Source organism: Dunckerocampus dactyliophorus, chromosome 2, assembly GCF_027744805.1.
Source record: "Dunckerocampus dactyliophorus isolate RoL2022-P2 chromosome 2, RoL_Ddac_1.1, whole genome shotgun sequence".
In the NCBI taxonomy this organism is placed as follows: Eukaryota; Metazoa; Chordata; class Actinopteri; order Syngnathiformes; family Syngnathidae; genus Dunckerocampus; species Dunckerocampus dactyliophorus.
The window spans coordinates 40,575,700-40,596,125 of record NC_072820.1 but is presented as its reverse complement, the minus strand read 5'-3'; the positions used below and the strand labels follow the sequence as shown (position 1 = coordinate 40,596,125).

At 40.6% G+C, this 20,426-nt stretch overlaps 2 protein-coding genes and 1 long non-coding RNA gene across 8 annotated transcripts in view; 2 read left to right on the top strand and 1 right to left on the bottom strand.

Moving 5' to 3' along the window:
• The window catches only part of kctd17 (potassium channel tetramerization domain containing 17), a 21,730-nt gene extending 7,967 nt beyond the window's left edge, over positions 1–13,763 (top strand). Inside the window, exons 2-7 of one of the 6 annotated variants that reach the window (XM_054767988.1) lie at positions 1,141–1,249; positions 1,651–1,742; positions 2,242–2,385; positions 6,098–6,223; positions 8,677–8,809; positions 10,475–13,763. In XM_054767988.1, coding sequence (XP_054623963.1) covers positions 1,141–1,249; positions 1,651–1,742; positions 2,242–2,385; positions 6,098–6,223; positions 8,677–8,769 — 564 coding nt within the window. In that variant the 3' untranslated portion in view covers positions 8,770–8,809; positions 10,475–13,763. Of the gene's footprint in view, positions 1–1,140; positions 1,250–1,650; positions 1,743–2,238; positions 2,386–6,097; positions 6,224–8,676; positions 8,810–10,474 lie in introns of all 6 variants that reach the window. The other 5 variants (XM_054767990.1, XM_054767987.1, XM_054767989.1 and 2 more) reach the window with 5 other exon arrangements.
• Positions 13,594–20,426, bottom strand: part of gucy2cb (guanylate cyclase 2Cb) — a 27,869-nt gene continuing 21,036 nt past the window's right edge. Inside the window, exons 23-27 of the mRNA XM_054768001.1 lie at positions 17,054–17,228; positions 16,561–16,659; positions 16,303–16,397; positions 15,879–15,955; positions 13,594–14,193 (exon numbers count right to left, since the gene is read on the bottom strand). Coding sequence (XP_054623976.1) covers positions 13,992–14,193; positions 15,879–15,955; positions 16,303–16,397; positions 16,561–16,659; positions 17,054–17,228 — 648 coding nt within the window. The 3' untranslated portion in view covers positions 13,594–13,991. The remainder of the gene's footprint in view (positions 14,194–15,878; positions 15,956–16,302; positions 16,398–16,560; positions 16,660–17,053; positions 17,229–20,426) is intronic.
• The window catches only part of LOC129177167 (uncharacterized), a 15,869-nt gene continuing 13,246 nt past the window's right edge, over positions 17,804–20,426 (top strand). The window contains exon 1 of the long non-coding RNA XR_008569586.1: positions 17,804–18,008. This is a non-coding gene — a long non-coding RNA (uncharacterized LOC129177167). The remainder of the gene's footprint in view (positions 18,009–20,426) is intronic.

The following is a 20,426-nucleotide window of genomic DNA, read 5'->3' as shown; positions in this document are numbered from 1 at the left end:
ATGTTGTTTACAGCCACGTCGAGAAGCTAATTGCTGATTGCTGAACAGATACAGTATGTGTTAATTCCACCACAGGAGATATGTGATGGTACACATATCAGTATCGATATCGGTTGATATCGGAATCGGAAATTGAGAGTTGGAAAATGTCGGCATCTCAGATATCGGCAAAAAAGCCACCATCGGACATCACTATTAGCAATGCATTATTGATAGGGATGTCCGATATTGGCTTTTTTGCCGCTATCCAATAGCGGCATCTGCCTGCTGCTATTTCCACTACCCCATAGACATATGAATTTAGGTTGGGCGATATGGACCTTAGTGTGTGTCACGATATTTTTGGGATGTATCACGATATGACGATATAATTAAATTCAGCGGAGTCTTGTATAAAAAGCCAAATATGGCACTGTGTAGATGAAAAACGCTTTTCCTCAACCTCACGAGCACACCGGCTCGTCTTCGCTGGTATAAGTCATTCTCTCATCATTGGAAAAATACCTGTATACCTGTATACCAGTATATAAAAAATTATCGCCCAACCCTAATAGGAATGAATGAATTGTGCGCGGGAATGCAGTATTTTCCACAACATCGGTAAATTACACTCTCAAAACGATGTATAATGGCCGAATCATGCAGTCTATGGGCCAAATACTACCAAAGGTAATAGTTAAGTCTTACCTGTGAAATGTTTTTCCCTGGGAATTGGTTTGCAGAGCATGAATGAGGCATCTTCTCCGCTCCGATTCTTGCCACATCCAATATGGCGGTGACGTTGACGTACGGCTCAGCTGTCAATGCAGCGTCTACATACAGTATATGTGTCTATTAGCTACCGTGCTCACCATTAGCAGTGTTTTGACAAACCACCACGTCCTGCCACCCCGAACACGGTTAAGCAAAAATTCGGCTCAAGTATCTACTGCGTGTTCTTTCGACAGCATTTTTGCTTGTGGCGCTTAAAGGGCCATATCGGCTTTTATTACAGGGGGAAAAAAACTGTACCGATATTGACCGTTATTCCATTTTTACACCAATATCGGGCCGATAATATTGGTGGGCCGATATTATCAGACATCCCTAATTGTTAATAGTGTTATTAGACAGTGTATGTTCTGATTCTCTGTGTAACAGGATGAGACGGGAGCCTATGTGATTGACAGAGACCCCACCTACTTTGGACCCATCCTCAACTACCTGCGACATGGCAAACTGGTCTACAACAAAGAGCTGGCTGAAGAAGGTGTAGTTGTGACATGTTTTACAGTATATCTTAGCAAAGGAGAACAGCTCTGAATGATTTTTAATGCTTTCTTTTGATGTCTCATTTTTCCCTAATTTCTAACCAAGTAAAAATAAATCTACGGCATAAGGTTAAGGATTAGTGAATATTGTTTACACAACAAAGACCATTCCCACAATGGAAATTAGATGTGGACAATAATAAGAATACTACAATATGCAGTATTAACAAGAAGTAAACACATAACAAATACACAACACCAAAGCATTCGTGCTGTTAGTGTATTAGTTATTGATGAGGAAAAAAAACATGATCTGTTCTGAAAGAAAAGGGCCTGAAATGAAGATTGAGCGAAACTAACTGCACACAGTCGCTGACTTATGTGTTCCTTTTGCCTCAAGGTGTCCTGGAGGAGGCTGAGTTTTACAACATCACCCCTCTGATTAAACTGATCAAGGAGAGGATTGTTGAACGGGACTCCAAGTCCACGCAGGTAAACACCAAATCACTGTTTTTCACCACATTTAACCAATCAGCTGAGAATACAGGCCAGGGGATATTGTGTTCAGCATTGGGGGTAGAGATGTGGCTTTGTGGTTATGGATCTTCCACACCAACAGTCCCATCATGTTGTAATTATGGGACCTTCACTCTTTTGTGCTTCTCTGAAGAGACCGCTGCTACTGCTTCCCTCTCCTTTCTTTTTCAGGATGGTTGCACTCACGCTTACATAATCACTGCGTCCAGCATACTCCCACTCTCCCCGTGTTGTGTTGTACTGTACTTCACTGTACATGCCTACGGTCCGGTGCACTTCACTCATCTGAAAATACCAGAGGCAGATTTACTGACACTTTTTTCTATCCACTTAAGATATAAAATGAGTCATTTGGTTCTTTCAAAATGTCATATTCATATCAGTTTTGGACATTTCTGAAGTAAATTGTCATTGTCTCCTCCTCTCTCCCTCTCTCCCCCACCCCCACCAGCAGGTTCCCCCTAAGCACGTCTACCGAGTGTTGCAGTGCCAGGAGGAGGAGCTGACCCAGATGGTCTCCACGATGTCCGACGGCTGGAAGTTTGAGCAGGTCAGCGTGCGCGCCTGCAGAAAGCCCCGCACTGGACTGCTCTGGACTGTGGGTTGGACTCACGCAGCTGCTGACCCTTCAACTTTGACACCCCCCCCAACGCCTTTGGCCCGACCCGAGCCCTGCCTGCTGCATTCCCAAAAAACATTCACCTTTAGGCCTATATTCGTACGATAATATCTTCATACGGCCTCGTAATGATTATATGAGGACATCAGGTTGAGTGCATACACGAAGGCTTGCTGTTCTTTTCGTTGAGCCTATGAAAAGGTTTAAAAGGCTTTTCTTGTTAAATATCCTCACAGTTGCAGACCTGCCATCATGTATGAATTTTTTGTATACAATATAATACTTGTATGCTTCACTGCTCTCCAGGTACGCAATGTGTGGATTTCACCGGTTTCAGTTCAGTCTCAGAAGACTGGATTATGCTACCCTGTCAAGGGGCCAGTGTACGCCACACTGACTCACTCCTCCTCCTGCAAACCATCTTGCTTCATGTGACTTGCATCTCCAAAAAAAAACCTGACCTTGCGCTGCGACAAAGCAGACCAAAAATGCTTCTCTTACATTATTTCCTGTGTGTACACCAACGGCTAGAAGTTAGCCGTAATAGTAGTCAAATGCTCTTGTTATTTACGAAGGTATAAAGCAAAGAAAAGCACCATATCAACTTATGACCTAAAATGCAGTGGTTTGATGTGTGTGGGTGACAGACGCAGTGCTTTTTTACCGGATTGGACGAGAATGGCAAAAATAATGTCGCTGTGGAAAGCTCTGGGTAGTTTTCATTTTAATCCCAAAAAACGAAACAACCAACTTCTCCTTGCACTCAACGAACACACAAGTGGTCTGGCTCATTAACACGGACGCCACGAACGAACGAAAAACGGGATCGTGTGCACCCAACTTTGACCTTAATGTGATGTAAAAATAATATAGTTGTATATTATTTTTTGGAATAAAATAATCGCCCTTATTTACAAAACTGATATGCATTTCCATCAAATTACATGTAATTATTTACCAAACTAGACTACCGGTCAAAAGTTTTAGAACACGCCAATATCTGTGGAGGACCTACATTTTAAGTGTTAAGATGGTCTGTCCCTCTTCCGTTGTTAATTCCCTTTTTTCATGCCATTTTTCGAGCAACAAACAACTTTCTCCAGTACAGTGCTGTTCAACTGATGTTCACAAGGGTATAGCACCACATTGTGATCGGAACACTGTTTTTATGCAGATAGAGGAGGTAGTAAGTACTCCAGAACTTGGAACACCTGTAGGAATTAGTTGCACCAACTGCCAAGGCTTGATCAACCTCCATTTCTGCAAAAACAGCTTTAAATTGTTGATCCATCTTGTGGTCCCTGAAGGCCTTTTTGTATAATTATGAAATACACATTATTTTTCATTTATGGGTAACCTTACCTTTTTTTAACCTCTGGCACTTTGCCACTTACCTTTGTACCATTTCAAGCTATTCATCGGACTTGAACGAGTTGAATTTCAATAAATAACTGGAAAAAACTTTTGACCGGTAGTGTATTTTTAAAAACGTGTCTTAACCATTGCTTTTTAACCATTGCTTCAGAAAGTTTTCCGCCCCTGTTCAACCACGCCTACAGAGCAGTACCAGGCCACACCAGGTGGTTGCCAACTCCTGGTGTACACGACTTGTTCAGAGGGTGCACCACCCGCCCTTGCATACGCTTTCTCCTACGATTTTGGATGATTATTTGAGAAAAAAAGGGCACTGTTGTAATGATTACTTCCTCGTAGTTCCAGCAACTATGTAAGGAAGCTAATAAATAGTCGATGAGAGTTGTGGTTGTTCGCACTCAACCCTGACAAAGACCTATGAAAGTAGGGGTTTCCAAAGTGCGCCCGGGTGCCATTTGCAGCGCGTGGCTCGTTTTTTATTGGCGCGTGGTACATTCTAGAACTAACCAGCAACTACAACAAAAAGGCAGTTCATGAGACCATACACGATATTGGTTCTACGAGAACGAGATTTTAACTTTTAAGAAACGTATAATAAAAAAAAAAAGACAATATATTGCTATGTATTAATTTAATTGTTACTACATTACCTTGCATTGCTCCTTTAGAGGCTACACTCTTCTGCACTCTGTGTATGCTACCGGCCACGCCCTCACCCACAGAGACAGAGACTGTATGACTGACAAAAGGGCTCTCTCATTTGTGGCGTTGTGGTATGGAGCAAACGCGCCAAGGTGCTGAGACCAGTGCACAGAGTGAGCTCTCTTCCTGCCTGTTTGGTGGCGGGAGACAAGGCAAACAGACATTTATTGTACGATTAATTTATTTATTTATTATCGTCCCAGGCCTAGTGCCCTTGAGACAGTTTTTTTTTGTGTGAACGACAAATTTTGCAATCTCGCAACATCTTGTGACACACAATCTTGTGACACCCCTAATATATGTGTATATATAATATTTTTTTTAACCTGTTTGCAAAATGTTTTAAGTATCAAAGTGGCCCCCCACATCCTTTGATTTTTCAGTATGTGGCCCTAACATCCATTCATCCATTTTCTAGGGGGGCCCTAAAATTTGTTCATGGTTGGCAGGTCTGCAGTGGTGACAGCCACTTATTCATTTCCTCAGCTGCAATGCCATTTACCGGAGACACACTTTTAAAATGTCAGTAAATTGCTGAGTGGGCTGATTATATTCCGGGTCTTGACTTAAGCAAACTTGTCAGCTAGTAAGTTCCTGTTTTTGAGCCATCACTTTAAAAACAGCCTACACTACAATCCAAAAAAGATACTTTTTTATGTCAAACATTGTATGATCGTAACTATTTCCATGCTCCTCTCCCAACACATCAGGCATCAGTTTTAGACATTAGCGGGTGGGTAGCCCAGTTCTGACAGAAGTTACAGTGCATTTGAAAAGTGTTCACAGCACTTGGCTTTTTCCATGTTTTGTTGTTACAGCCTTATTAAAAAATTGAATTAATCAATTTTTCCCCTCAAAATTCTACACACAACACTCCATAATGACAACATGAAAAAATATTTTTTTAATGTTTGCAGTTGTGTTAAAATTGAAAATCACATGTACATAATAAGTATTCACAGCCTTTCCCATGTGTGCATCCTGTTTCCACTCATCATCCTTTGGATGTTTCCACAGTTTAGTTGGAGTCCGTGGTGTCATTATGGGGGGGGTGTTTTTAGAATTTTGAGGGAAAAAATGAATTTAGAATAAGGCTGTCACAAAACAACATGTAGAAAAAGTGAAATGCTGTAAATAAATGTAAAAATGCAGCGCTGTTGCACTTAAACCAAACAAGACCCACAGCAATACTTGGAACGACTCAGTGATTGGCAGCAACAATAAATGCTTACTATGATGATAGTAATGTCTTTTAGTGCTTACGTTGTGTTTTTTCAGGTAGGCAGTTTTAATTCACCTGATGCTAGCGGAACACAAAAAAGTAGACTAGAGGTCACGTTTAGCTCCTTCCCCCCCCCTCCGCTGCTTTGCCACCTTGCATGCAGTAGAAGTTTGCTCTGCACAGTTTCTTCTGTAGACGTTGACCTGTAGTTGTTTATATATATTTGTAAGACATGCTTCTTGTTGAGTCCACCGCTGAGTGTGCATCACCCAGCTGTCCGCTCCCCGACCTGACCCAGCATGCATGAATACTAGTGTCTCTCCTCGCTCACGTGTTTTTCCTCCTAGATGAGCTTTACTTCCTGCTGATAAATCTTTTTCTGTGTGTGTCCAGATGGTGAACATCGGCTCATCATACAGCTATGGAACAGAGGATCAGGCAGAGTTTTTGTGTGTCGTTTCCAAGGAGCTCCACACACCTGGTTCTGGACTGGGTACGGAGCAGAGCCACAAAACAAAGGTAAAACTCTCTCTAGTTATTGCACACACACGCACTAGGGTGGTGTCTTATGATGGTGCCAAGCGACTGTGGCAACATGACCACGAGTAGAGATTTAAGTCTTGCATAGTTGTGTAAAACAAAATCCCTTTGTGTTTGGACAAACATGGAGATGTGGAAAATCTAAATAAAACTAGGAATGCATGGATGACCGCAATGTATCCCACCGGACATCTTCTGGATTTTTCTCATACATTCCAAAGCACAACAACAGTCCAGCTAAAAAGCTATCAATCACACAAACTACTATTTTCATTAATGAAATGCATATTTTAATTTTTTGAATAGTATTTTTCTGTAATATATGATAATGTATATCATGATATGAAATGATAAATATTTAATACACATTCTGTATATATAAGATGTAGACACTGCTCTCAAAAAGTTAGGGGTACAGTCGTCCCTTGTACATCGTGGGTCAAACATATTGCCCTCACTCTATTGAGGGTTTTCCAAAAATAATTAATAAATGATCACTGTTTTGTGGTTGAGCACGGCTTATTATTAGTAAAAACAAAAAAAAAAAGCATATTTAAACAAATTGTACTTATACTTGGACTAATTTAAGCATTTTCAACCATAAAAGTTGCTAAATGAACTAACACACGACAACAAAAGGCAGAAGAAGCATTCTAAATGTGAATGTGAATGTTGTATTCCACACTGGCCACTAGGTGTCAGTAACTGTTTGGTGGGACAAGCATCAGACATGATTGCCAGAACCGGCATTTATTGCAGGTTTAAATGATCTCACAACAGGCACAATAATAATAACATAATAATCATAGTAATAACACGGGCTGCTGTTGGGGCCATAACCCACGAAAAGCTAAAACTTAACTGTGGACCTCCGACGTCACTTACTGTCCTCCACACATTGTGCCACCCGCCACTAAGATTCCCTAGGGAACACATTTACTGTGACACACATGAGTAGGCGTGTCATTTACAACTTGCTGTTCTCTAACAAGGAGCTGAACGGAAAAATTCACAACAGGTGACATTTCTAAAGTTTTCACAGAAAGGCATACTGTATGCCATTCTGTGACTCTTCCATGCACTCTCTATCTCTGTTGCAAACTGCTGATGGCACTCTGACACTCTAAGCTCAGCGGCCACTTCCCTCTGACAACAGCCTCTTACTGCTGATAAATTGTTAGGTGTCGTCTTGGTCTCATTTTGTCAAAATGTTAGCAGCATGATGAAGAGGACTGTTTCAAAAGCAATTGAACCAGGACATTTACTGTTCCATTCTTGAATCACAAACCTGTTTGTCGTTCAGCCCCTTGTTAAGAGAACAGCTAGTTGTACAAAAAGACTGAAACACTGAACAGTTGGACATGCGCATTCAAATGTTCAGCAAATGAAGTTCACCTTAAAAAGGTTATAGTGCATTTTAGCTTCACACGAAAGCTGAATATCCCTAACTTTTTGGGAGTAGTGTATTTCAACGATACTTATAAATAGCTGATGTCAACCTTTTGGCCATTGATGTCATTCACATCGTTTTGATATCTCCAATACTGTTCCATATGTCATCTAAATCAGTGGTTCTCAACTAGTGTGGCTGCGGGACCCCCAGTCACCACTCAATGGCAAGTGGCAACTCAAATTATGGAATTAAAAAAACAAATGACATTTTTTTTCTCAAATATCTTTTATTTAAAGGAACTATAACTACTATATTTGCATCTGTGTGTCGAACGGACCATACCAATGTCTTTCCCCTCCTGCTTAAGCTTAACAAAGTTGCCCATAAACATGGGACACACCCCGTGGTGGCGTAGGAAGAGAACAGAACAGACGAGAACGCAAGGTGCTTTCACGGACATCGGGTCATTGTATTTATTTATTTTTTGCCTAGGCATAGACCCGCGACAGACTTTTGGATCCCGACCCTCCAGTTGAAAATTACTGATTTAAATGATTGTCTTATGCTTAATTTAAATACATTGATAAATGTGTCCTTATCATTTCAAGCAGCATATACTGAATGTGTGTCACTGTGGGTTGCTCTCCTCTTTGTATACGTTACTGTGTGTTACTGCTTTGTGTGTGTAATTTGTGCTTTGACTCTCTACTGAAAGCTCCAAATGTCATTCACCTACAAATGTCATCCAGTCCATCACTCACACACTCTCTCTCTCTCTAAGAGTGACCTTCCACTTCCTGTCTCACCGTGTAGCCGTCCACTGCTTCCTTGCTCTTTCATGTGGATATATATACTGTATATATATACTGTGTATATATATATATATATATATATGACGATGTGTGTATATGTGTGTGTGTATGCGTATGCGTGCTCACTGGCACTCATCAGCGTTCATTTTAATTTTGGGTTCATTTTCTGTCCATTTTGTTTTTCCTTTTTGTTTTCCCCGTCCCACCGTCCTTCTTGCTGACCAAAGCCGGCAGAGACACAGGAGGAGGAAGCAGCAAAGCAGGAGGAGGAAGAAGAGGGAGGGAGAGAAACCACACCGAATGAGTGGCTTAGAGAATGAGGGAGTCATGTTTCTTTGTTCCAAAGAGAGTCGGGAAAGGGTGAGGAACTGTGTTAGTAGTAGATGTGCTCATGCATAGATTCTAGCGTGTATAACTGTGCTTTGTCTATACAGGGTGTTTCATGGCACTGCAATGGGTTTCATCGCTTAGTTGTGCACAGAAACATTCAAATAAAGCAAACAGTGTGTCCACGAAGGGATTTTGGAACAAACTGGACTAGATGGGGCAATCATAAAAAACATGTCTTTGTTTTTAGTCTGACCGTGTATTTTATGATTTTATAGCGCAAACGCAAATAATATTTCGTATTCCCTCAGTTAGTGCAATAGATGCCGAATGCATTGTCCTCTTTATTAAATGATGCCTCTTCCCAGAGAAACTCCTCCCCTTTTCAATCTGGAAAAATGAAAACTGTTCGTAACTGTAGTTACAGTGGAACCTTGGCTAGCATCCGCCACGGTTAGCGTGTTTTTCAGGTAACGTTGAAAATTTCTGCAGTCATTTTTCGGGTTAACGTACAATATGGCACGCATCTTGTCGTGTCGTTTAATACAATACGTAAGTCCAACTTTTTCTTAATGTATAGTACTCACAAAAAGTTAGGGATATGCACAACTGTTATGTTAGAGAACAGCAAGTTGTGCATTAAGTGGGATAAGTACTGAACATGTTGGACATGCGCATTCATAATTTGAGAGAGTTCACCTGTAAAGTTTACACAGTAGAATAAATATAAAAAGGTGTTTTGTCTTAACTTTGTGTTGCCTTTCTGGAACGGACTAATTGGATTTACATTATTTCTTATGCAAAAAATGGATTCGGCTGACGTCAGACCTTTTGAAACGAATTAATGAGACAAACTAATGTTCCGATGGACGCAATTGTTGTCACAAAGGAGTTTACTCCATTGCTGACCAAAACAGCAGCACCTCGTGAGTAACGTAAACATGTTTTTCAGAGGAATTACAAACCTAACAGCATGTTGCAAACAAGTTCCCTGCACGGTATTAAAGACGATCTTACGACATTTAGTGATTGCGTCACATTGCTCTGTGCGCGTTCATGTTTATGTGCTTTTTAGTTCCACCTCGTCTTACACTGTATAATAGTCTTTTATACTTAAACTCTTGAAAATTGATGCTGTTGTAATATCCAGTGATGTAGAACTGTATTGCATCATACTGAGAGGTGTTTTTCAAGTTTTGTCCCGCTCACAGAGCCACCCACCCCTTTCCAGATTGTGCATGCCCAGATGTCATTAATAAAGATTAAGAAAAGATTGATTTAAATCTCCCATTCGGAAAATACGATACATTTCCTGTTGCCATCCTGCGCAGTCATCTTGACCTGTGGGCGTGCATGCACATGCTCCTACTGTTCCATCATTACTGATAAGCGATGAGTGCAGAGGCACTGTGGGCTCTAATTACCAATGCTGTGACATGAAATATCCTTGACCTTTTAGTACAGCAGTGGTGACGCTATACTGTATGTGTTTCCCTGTCCTTGTGTACCAATACACAGGCGCAGACTAAGTTTTCAGACATGACTGTGTATCTTTTTTTGTTTATGCACCTCAGCCATCACGTGTGTCCCCATTGTCATCATCATTGCTGCCACAGCAAATAACAAACAACTAATGAAGATGTACTCCTAAATAATGTGGATCCAGCGGCTGACTAGTTATCTTCTTTTCTCCCACAGCTTTTCCAGATCCATGGCTCCCGGATGTAGACATGACAAGAACCTAAGTCGTTTATTCAGGCTTATTAAGTTCTGTACATAGCATGTGTGTGTGTGTGTGTGTTTGTGTGGCATCAAACAGCTGCTGGAAACAGTTGTGTAGCATTTTTATTGCTGTATTGACAAACTTCTAAAACAAGACATTTGAGTGCAGCGGTATCCTCCAAAATACTTTCCAGGGACCTTAGTAGTAGAAGTGCTGGTGTGCGCACATGTTTAGTTGCCACGAATGGTAGTGCAACTTAGTACTTTTATGACCAAAGATATGGACTCAAGCAGGCTATGATGATGTTTTGAATTTGTAATGTCGCTATAGTGCCATTCATCGACGCACCAAATTAACACCCAGATTGTCCCATAATCTTTTCAATATGATGTATAAAGCAACTCGTGTAGCAAAAAAAAAAAAAAAAAGGAAAGGCCTCAAGCTGCTGGTGCTTAACATGCATCACCTTATTGTATTTGACAAATATTGCCTCATTTTATTCATTAAGGCTTGGAGAAACACCAGTGTCAGCAAGTTGTCCACAATTGCACCACAATTGGTGGGAATTGCGCCTCACGCATGTTTGGCCCCTGCAGGAGTGGATTGCATTTCCTCAAATAGTGGCGTCCGCGCCAGTGAATGCCTCAATTAGTTGCCGGCTGCTTTGACCCATTTAAACAAATAAAATCGTTGTTATAAGAGAAGGTACCTTTACTCTTTAGCCACGTTCCTGTTCTTATTTGTTAATATTTCCATTGTGAGTATAGAGGCCGAATGATGAACAATGCAGTAGAAAACTCCATTTTTTAAATCCTCTTCTCGTCATAACGCACTGTTATTTTAAAACAAGGGTTTTCAAAGTCTAATGCTGTGAGCCTCCCTCCAAGGAGCCAAAGCGCTCCTGTGATTGGCTGTAATGCGATCGCTCCTCACACGTTGGTAATAGTAACTGACCCATAGTAGAAATAAATAGAAAGACTCAAAAGAGGTCAAAGTCACCAACTACATTCGTCGTATACTTAAGACACCTAGAAGACGTGTCACGTAATGAATGCGATCGCTCCTCTTTCAAGTCATTTATGACAGCCACCGCCTTCCAAAATAGAATCATCACAATGACTGGAAGGAAATTGTAGTATTGTAGAAGTGAAACGGTTGCACAGAGTTGAAATATTATGAAAATCCATCCATCCATCCATTTTCTGCTGGAGCCTATCACAGCTGACTTCGGGCGAGAGGCAGGGTACACCCTGGACTGGTCGCAGGGCACATATAGACAAACAACCATTCATGGACAATTTAGAGTCGCCAATTAACCTAACATGCATGTTTTTGGAATGTGGGAGGAAACCGGAGTACCCAGAGAAAACCCACGCAAGGGGAGAGAACATGCAAACTCCACACAGAAATGCCCAAGGGAGAATTGAACCCAGGTCTTCCTGATCTCCGGCCTGTGGCTGTGTGGCCAGCATGCTAACCACTAGACCACTGTGCGGCCATTATGAAAATCAAAACCACAAATAAAGTTGTAATTTTTTGGAAAATTAAGCTGCGGAAAAATGCATAATGTGATAAGAATAACGTCAAAATATTGTGGGAATAAAGTCATAACAAACAAGAAGAAAATTGACAAAGCTTATTTCGGAAGACAGTTGAAATATTTGGGAAATTTTTTAAACAACGGCAAAAATGGGGAAAAAAGAGCAAAGTTGATACTAATAATACGTTTTTTCACCTATATCACATAGGTGGGATGCATTTTTTTAAAAAAATACTCTATATGTAACTCCTTAGCATATCTGCATGTGTTGCTGTACAAAATATCAAAGTGGCCCTTGCATCCTTTGTTTTTTCAGTATGTGGCCCTCAGTGGAAAAAGTGTGGACACCCCTGGTTTAAGCTAAAATGAGAAGATAATTGGCAGAATCACTGATGACATGTTTGCAGATATTCTGCCAGGATATCAGCTTTGTAAGAAACAGGATACTCTCTGCAGTTTGGATAAATAAACGCCCATGGCCACTACTGTATTTGAAGAAATAACTTATTAGCATGATGTGCATGCAGGTGCAGGGTAGTGAAATGCGCCCATCTTTGTGTCTTTTCCATTTTACACATAAATATAAAGATACCACACACTTTATAATCTAACTTTTGATTCAGTTCTGATCATTTGCATGACCCTGAGGTTACTTGGCTCTGGTCAGGTTGGGTTAACACCATGACTTGAGAGATTATCTCTCTTTGAGACAACTGCAGCCATCTGGAGGCTCGCAGCTTGCGTCTGTGCTCTCCATTGTGTAGCACTAATGTAACAGAGACACGCGCACACACACAGCAAGGAGTATATTTGAGACAATCAAGCACTGAGACTCCCCCCCTCCCATGAGCTTGACATCAAAAATGGGACATTGAGATCATTGTGATACATTTTTAGCTGCAATACCACAATTCATGCTAGTATGAGATGCTTTCTAGGCTGATGTTAACCATATCGGTGGTGTTAGAAATGTTATTTTTTTTTAATACAGTCTTTGGATTATTCAGTGCCTTCAGTTCAAGCGTGTAAAAATGGATTTTCAAAGAGGAGTCAGTTAAAGCATTGTTTTTGTCTAATTTTAGTACATATCTTAATAGTAGATGATGTTGTGAAGGCTATTTTGTACATGTCTTTTTTTATTATTATTATTTTGTATATTTGTTTTTTATTTATTATCCAGGGTGAAATGTGTCAGACAAAAAAAAATATTCAGGGGTTTGTGATCGGGGTGATCATCTGTCTTCTCGGTGAGCTTTTTTTTATACTTGATGACGAGCATTTACAGTATGTTACAATGAACAGCACAGAAATAAGACAAGATATGCTGGTGTTTTTAGCACACCATCCAAAATATGCGTTCACAGCATTCATTCCTTTCGCTCCTGCTCCTGTTTGAATGAGTGTTTTGCTACTTGCTCATGTAGCGTTTTGTCATTTGTACACCACTTGTTAAATGCTTCCTGTTGTATACTTGCAGTATTTGATGTGTAAAGGTCATACAGAGCTGTCCCCTTTCATTACCTCTGGACGGCAACAACAAAAACAGACGGGATGTGGAATTGAAAACAGTTTTATTTGATGCAGGGGTTTCTTCTGAAGTCACAGCCTCAATGTACTGTACTATACACAACAAGGTGAGAAACATTCTACAAAAAGATGTATTTTATGTAAATGAATGTCACTACTCTGACAAAATAAAAGACTTCCCCTTTGGCTTAAAAATACACCTTATATCTCGTTTATTTGATATGAGCTGTCACAATCATGATGAACTTTTCACGTTTCCACACTACTACTAAAAAAATAACATTTTCTTTGTAATATTTTGCATCTCGTTAATTATGTTAACTTAGCTAATACTAACATTACCAGACCATTCTCCATCCTTGTTCAGCTCATGGGTGACAAGCTTAACAGTAAGTGAAGTCTTATTTATTCACAGAAGGTTTATCCTACAAGAAGGTGCTCAGGGTGTTGTCCACAGTGGCCAGATGTAAGTATTCTGGAGGTTCTACGTCAGGTTCTCGCTCCGTGCGGCCATCCTGGCTTTGACCCAAAAGTGGCCGCTTTCTGCGCACTGAGCCTTGGGAGCGGCACTCCAGACAGGCCAGGATCATGTGGGCGAGGTCTTGCTGGAGCCGCTGAACGTTCTCCCTGGAAAAACAGGTCAGTGACAGGTCAATTGGTATTATTATTAAATTATGGTATAGTACGGACTGAAATGGAGTAGGAAGAAGCAGAGCTGATTGAACACTACCTTCTACCTACTTCTCTTTATCTATTATTAATAATGGATACATATATATACGGTATATACAGTACAGTGGTGTGAGAAAGTGTTTGCCTACTTTTTTTATTTGCACGCTTATCACACCTAAATGTTTCAGATCATCAAGCAAATTTAAATATGAATGACAACACAACTGAAAACAAAATGCAGTTTTTGAATTCAACTTTTCATTATTAAGGGAGAAAAAAAATCCATGGCCTTGTGTGAAAAAATGATTGCCCCCTAAACCTAATAACTGGTTGGGCCCCCCTTAGCAGCAACAACTGCAATCAAGCGTTTGCGATAAATTGCAGTGAGTCTCTTACAGCGCTGTGGAGGAATTTTTTCCCACTCATCTTTGCAGAATTGTTGTAATTCAGCCACATTGGAGGGTTTTCCAGCATGAACCACCTTTTTAAGGTCAGGCCACAGCATCTCAATCGGATTCAAGTCAGGACTTTGACTAGACCACTCCAAAGTCTTCATTTTGTTTTTCTTCAGCCATTCAAAGGTGGACTTGCTGGTGTGTTTTGGGTCATTGTCCTGCTGGAGAAATTGGTTGAAGATGGCCGGACATTTTCCTTCCGGATGTTTTGGTAAACAGCAGAATTCATGGTTCCATTTATCACAGCAAGTCTTCCAGGTCCTGAAGCAGCAACACAACCCCAGACCATCACACTACCACCACCATATTTTACTGTTGGGATGATGTTTGTTTTTGTTTTTTTTAAATGCAGCGTTACTTTTAAGGCAGATGTAATGAGACACACACCTTCCCAAGGGAGTATTTTCCCAAAGGTCTTGGGGATGTTTTCTGGCAAAATTGAGATGAGCCTTAAGGTTCGTTTTGTTCAGCAGTGGTTTTCGTTGTGGAACTCTGCCATGCAGGCTGTTTTTGCCCAGTGTCTTTCTTATGGTGGAGTCATGAACACTGACCTTACTGAGGCAAGTGAGGCCTTCAGTTCTTTGGATGTGGTTGTGGGGTCTTTTGTGACCTCTCAGATGAGTCATCGCTGCCCTCTTGGGGGAATTTTGTTTTGCCGGCCACTCCTGGGAAGGTTCACCACTGTTTAATGTTTTCGCCATTTGTGGATAATGGCTCTCACTGTGGTTCGCTAGACTCCCAAGGCTTTAGAAAGGGGGGGTGCAATCACTTTTTCCACACAGGGCCGTGTAGGTTTGGATTTTTTTCTCCCTTAAAAATAAAATGTTTCATTTAAAAACTGAATTTTGTGTGCAGTTGTGTTGTCATTGACTAATATTTAAATGTGTTTGATGATCTGAAACATTTAAGTGTGACAAACATCCAAAAAAAAAGAAATCAGGAAGGGGGCAAACACTTTTTCACACCATATGCATACGCACACACATTATCTCACAAAAGTGTGTGCATCCCCTCACATTTTAGCAATCATATCTTGTCAAGGGACAACCCAAGATATATGAAACTTAAAGAGTAGTCAGTGTACAGCTTGTAGAGCATTTTTGTCTAAATAGCAGGCAACACTAGTGACGAGAGCCTGACCTTTACTTCAAAGTCCCATGAGTCGTAAAGAGAGGCTTTGCTTACGTTGTGGGTGGTGTTGGTAGGTCATAGTCTTCACCCGTCTCACCCGTCAACCAATAGGTGGTCTCTGTTCCTTTACCCTGGGAAAACACACCCACAAACACACTCAATATTTTGGTGGTGGTGGGGGGGGGGCATTTATGTGTCCAGCAAGAACCCACTCTGGTGCAAACACAGATAAAAATGCATATGAGAAGTGTTTATTATATGTCGTTCTCTGTGTACTTTGTTATCTTCAGCCTGTTAGCAGGACATACTGTAGATCCACGTTTTTGTTTCACAATAAAAGTCCTATCTGCTTCATTTTCATCAGTGCGCATTCTGCCGCTTGCAGAAGCTGTCTGGCCACAATGTAGCCAGGGAAAGAAACACAAATATAATGCTGTGTGATTTTGTCCTTTTTTGCAGTTATTCATGTATTGATTACCTTTAGATACGTTTCCCCTCTCATCTCATACTCAAACTTGCAGTCTGTCCTCGTCAGGATATTTATAGTGGGCTGACTGACGTGGATCCGCAGGGCTGCAGGGCAAAAATGTCAGTGCTCACACGGTAAGCTCATTTCATTATGTTAATGACGAGATATTCCAATTGCAGGTGACTCATGTCACGTAGCAGGAACAAGGAAGTGATGGGTTGTGTTAACGTCGCTCTAAATGAGTCTGATCAATAAAAGTATGCTCACGGTGTCCCGTGGACTCCATTCGAGATGCCGTGTTGACCGTGTCTCCAAATAAACAATATCTGGGCATCTTTATCCCCACGACGCCTGCTGCACACAGACCTGGCACACAATGCAAGAAGATGACAAAATACATACGTATTTCGATGGAAAGGCATGCTCATACATGACCACGCCATCAGACTGTAGTGGGGGAACACTACGCTGGAACGTTATATGAACTGTTGAACTGTTGAGCTGGCTGGCCCTTTAGGTAATACTATAAGCAGATTCTAAGGGCGCTGTGGCCTCCAGGGGGAGCCAAAAATTGGGGGAAAACGTCACCTTCAATGTACTTATAATAACTGTGTGGATATTTAATCCGATGTTGATTGTATTTATAATTTAGTACTATTTATTCCCTTTTTTGTGTTTATTAAGCATGTAAATTGGGTGACATGTTATCTTAGAAAGTGACAATGTTATCTTATTGGAAGATCCTACAAATATGTTGTACCTGAGTGCACACCAATGCGTATCCACACAGGGATGCCAGGCAGGTGTCGGAGCTGGAAGGTGCCCATGAAGGCCAAAATGTCCAAGGCCATGCGGCACACATCCACCGCGTGCCTGTTGCCATTCCGCCTTGGTAGACCAGAGGCCACCATGTAGGCATCACCTATTGTCTCCACCTGAATCCACAGAGGAAGTAAAGGATAATCACACCAACCGTGTGCTCCGTTTTCATTGGCAGCGTCAGAAAGGTATTGTTAAAACAACTCGTAGTTTCCAGTGGATCACACTGAGAGCTGTTTCTAATATTTTGTCTTTCTCAAACCGCAGTGAAACTCTTTACGACATTCATACAGTATGACCGAATATCAATTACATATGCACACAATTCATTTTTTTCCAAGCAGATGTGTGAACATAAATGTACTTATTACAGTCGTCCCTCGCCACATCGCGCTTGGAATTTCGCGACTTCACCCTATCATGGTTTTTCAAAATATATTAATTAATAAATCATGCTGTTTCGTGGTTGACTCTGGCCTTATTAGTCAAAAATATGCACATTTAAGCAAGTGTTAAGGTTGGGGTTTTTTTGCCTTATCAAGCATTTTCAGGCATAAAAACGGCTAAATGAACTACAGTATATGAATTCAGCAATCAGAAAACTCAGTAAGACACGACATATGTAATATTCTACACTGGACGCTAGGTGTCAATAATGTTACATTATGTTACACTGATAAGGCAATAGGACAGGAAAAACTGCCCAGAAACCGTAACAACATAATGTAGTAAGACCATTGTAAGTCAGTTTCTACAGCCATGTTATAGTCTGTTAGCACCCTCTAATGGTAGAAAGTTGGCACAGCAGCCAGTCTGTCTGTTAAGTCAAGGCAGTCGACAAGTGACCAGTACACTATACTGTATGTGTAAGTTGACTACAAGAGAGGGAGTAACGTGTGAGTTTATATTATGTCTCATTTACTCTTCTTATGTCTGCTACATTGAGTAATACGTGTGTAAAGATGACTGTAGGGGTATTTCATGTCTAGAGGGTTCTAATAATGTTAAAAACCATACTGACAAGGTGTTAGCACCAGATCTTTTCAAGCGGCTGTCAATTCCACATTCACTGACTTTAATTTACAGTGTGATTGATTGAAGCAAAAAGATTTCACGAAGCCGTCCCCAAAAAGGAGACATCTCAGCTTCTCATGACTCCATCCAAAGAGGTCCACCAGCTTTCAGCTTACAGCAGTAGTCACCCCTCAGTTCGATTATCGCCCTCTCGCTATATCACATTTTTTTCTGAAATCAATTAATGAATAAATTATTGGGGTTTTGTGGTACCCTATTATTAATCAAAACATATTGAAATACAAGTGATATGTAGTATTCTGGTCACTAGGTGGCAGTAATGACACAAAACATTAAGGCCTTACCTTACCTTACATTACATAACCTTAACACTCAATGAAGTCATGAAGTCAGCCATGGTATGTCTGACATGATACAGTAGAGTACAAAAAAGTCCTCCCATTCGGTGGGGAGGTGGCAAGTTTTTGGCTTCTTATGTTCAGAAGAAATAAATTTGAGGCTAACTGGTTAGCTCACTAGCTTGCTAGCTAGCGGCCGTCTCAAGTCTCTGCAGCATAGGAGTTGGAATGTGGTGTAAATAATGAGTAATGGGAGTGTAAAGGTGACTATAGGGATGTTATTTCATGTCTACAGGGCTAATAATGATTAAAACCATATTTAGAAAGTCATTAACAGATTTTCTAAGCTCTAACTACGAAAACAGTGAACCCTATATTGCGGAAATTCATTTAACGCGGTCGGGTTTGGAACCAATTAACCACTATAAACGAGGGACGACTGTACTCAAAGTTTTCCTGCCCGCCTCAGGTCAAGGGAAGGGGAGTCTTTGATAATTCCATTTGGCTTGGGGTTACCATGGAAACACATCCTGGGCTGGGCTGTCCTGGCTCCATCAGTGCTTTGCCACTTGTAAATACCTCCTAGCTCCTCCAACTGTATGTGTGATTGTGTGCGACACTTAAAAGCCGACCATTTACACTTGTATCCTATGCTAAAATATAATGATTATACAATAGTTGGCATGCAGAAATATAGTGGTAAAAGTATTACACTTGTGGTTCAGTATTCTGGGCCACACCAAAAAAGATAAAGAAAAAAAAAGATTAGCAGAGTTCACACTGGTATTTTTGTAATCGGACCAAAGACCGTGCAGTAAAAATGTAAGTATGATATCAAGTAAAGACACGACTGACCAGTTTTTGTGACGTGGTCTGTGTTGGTTATTTTTATATTGTACTATTTCTAGCGGCTCAGATTTCAGGAAACGCTTCTAAAACTTTCTTTTAAAGAGCGCCATTGCCAAGGAGGAGACGGGAGAGACAGAATCCAAAAATCAAGTCCATATGGTAATTACAGCAATACTTATAAAACACCACTAGATGGCAGCATCATTCTGCAAAAGCATTCCCGCTCCCTTGGCATCTTCAGTGTGTAGTTTTATTTTTTTCATACAATGGTATATGTAATACAGTACACTAAGTCCCCAACTAACGAACACAATTGGTTACAGACAACCGTTCTTATGTTGAATTGTTCTTAAGTCGGGGAAAAGGTAATATTACCAATGATATAGGTACTACATGTATGTGTATGCATATACAGTATATGTGTATGTTTGTAAATATGAGTTTGGATGCAGTAGTAATATTAAACGAGGATGATTAATGAAAAAAACAATAATAAAAGTGATATAATAATACGTAATGATAAATGTTATTTACCTTTGAAGAGGAGTGGTCGAGCATACGTCGTTGTGGAGGAGTTGGAGGAGGAGATATTGAAAAAAAGGACAAAACCGTCGTCATCGTTAGACTCTTCTAAAAGAGGTAGTCTTCTGTGGATGGTGTACAATTAAGCAGGCCTATTAACTCTTCATAAACTTTAATCACACGCTCTGTCTGGGTTGTAATATACAGCTAACAATGTAGCTTTCTCTCTACGTTCTACCGCTGTTGGTCCCATTAGCAGTGTCACAGTGCCCTCTGCTGGTCAAACATGTAACAGTATAAATATGGGCTGGCTGGTCAAGCATGTAGCAGTATAAATATGGACTTTATAAGGCAAAACACATGAAAATATAGACTAGTCGGCTTTGTTTGTATCTCCAAAAGTCGGATGTTCGTTAGTAGGGGACTGAGTGTACAGTGGTGGTTGTTTTTACGCTTGTATGGCAGGAATATTAAAATGTCACCCGCCTGTGCAGTTAATAAACTTTTATGATGGCAAAATAAGGTTATTCACATTATATTATTTCTAATGGGAAAATCTGTTTTGCAATT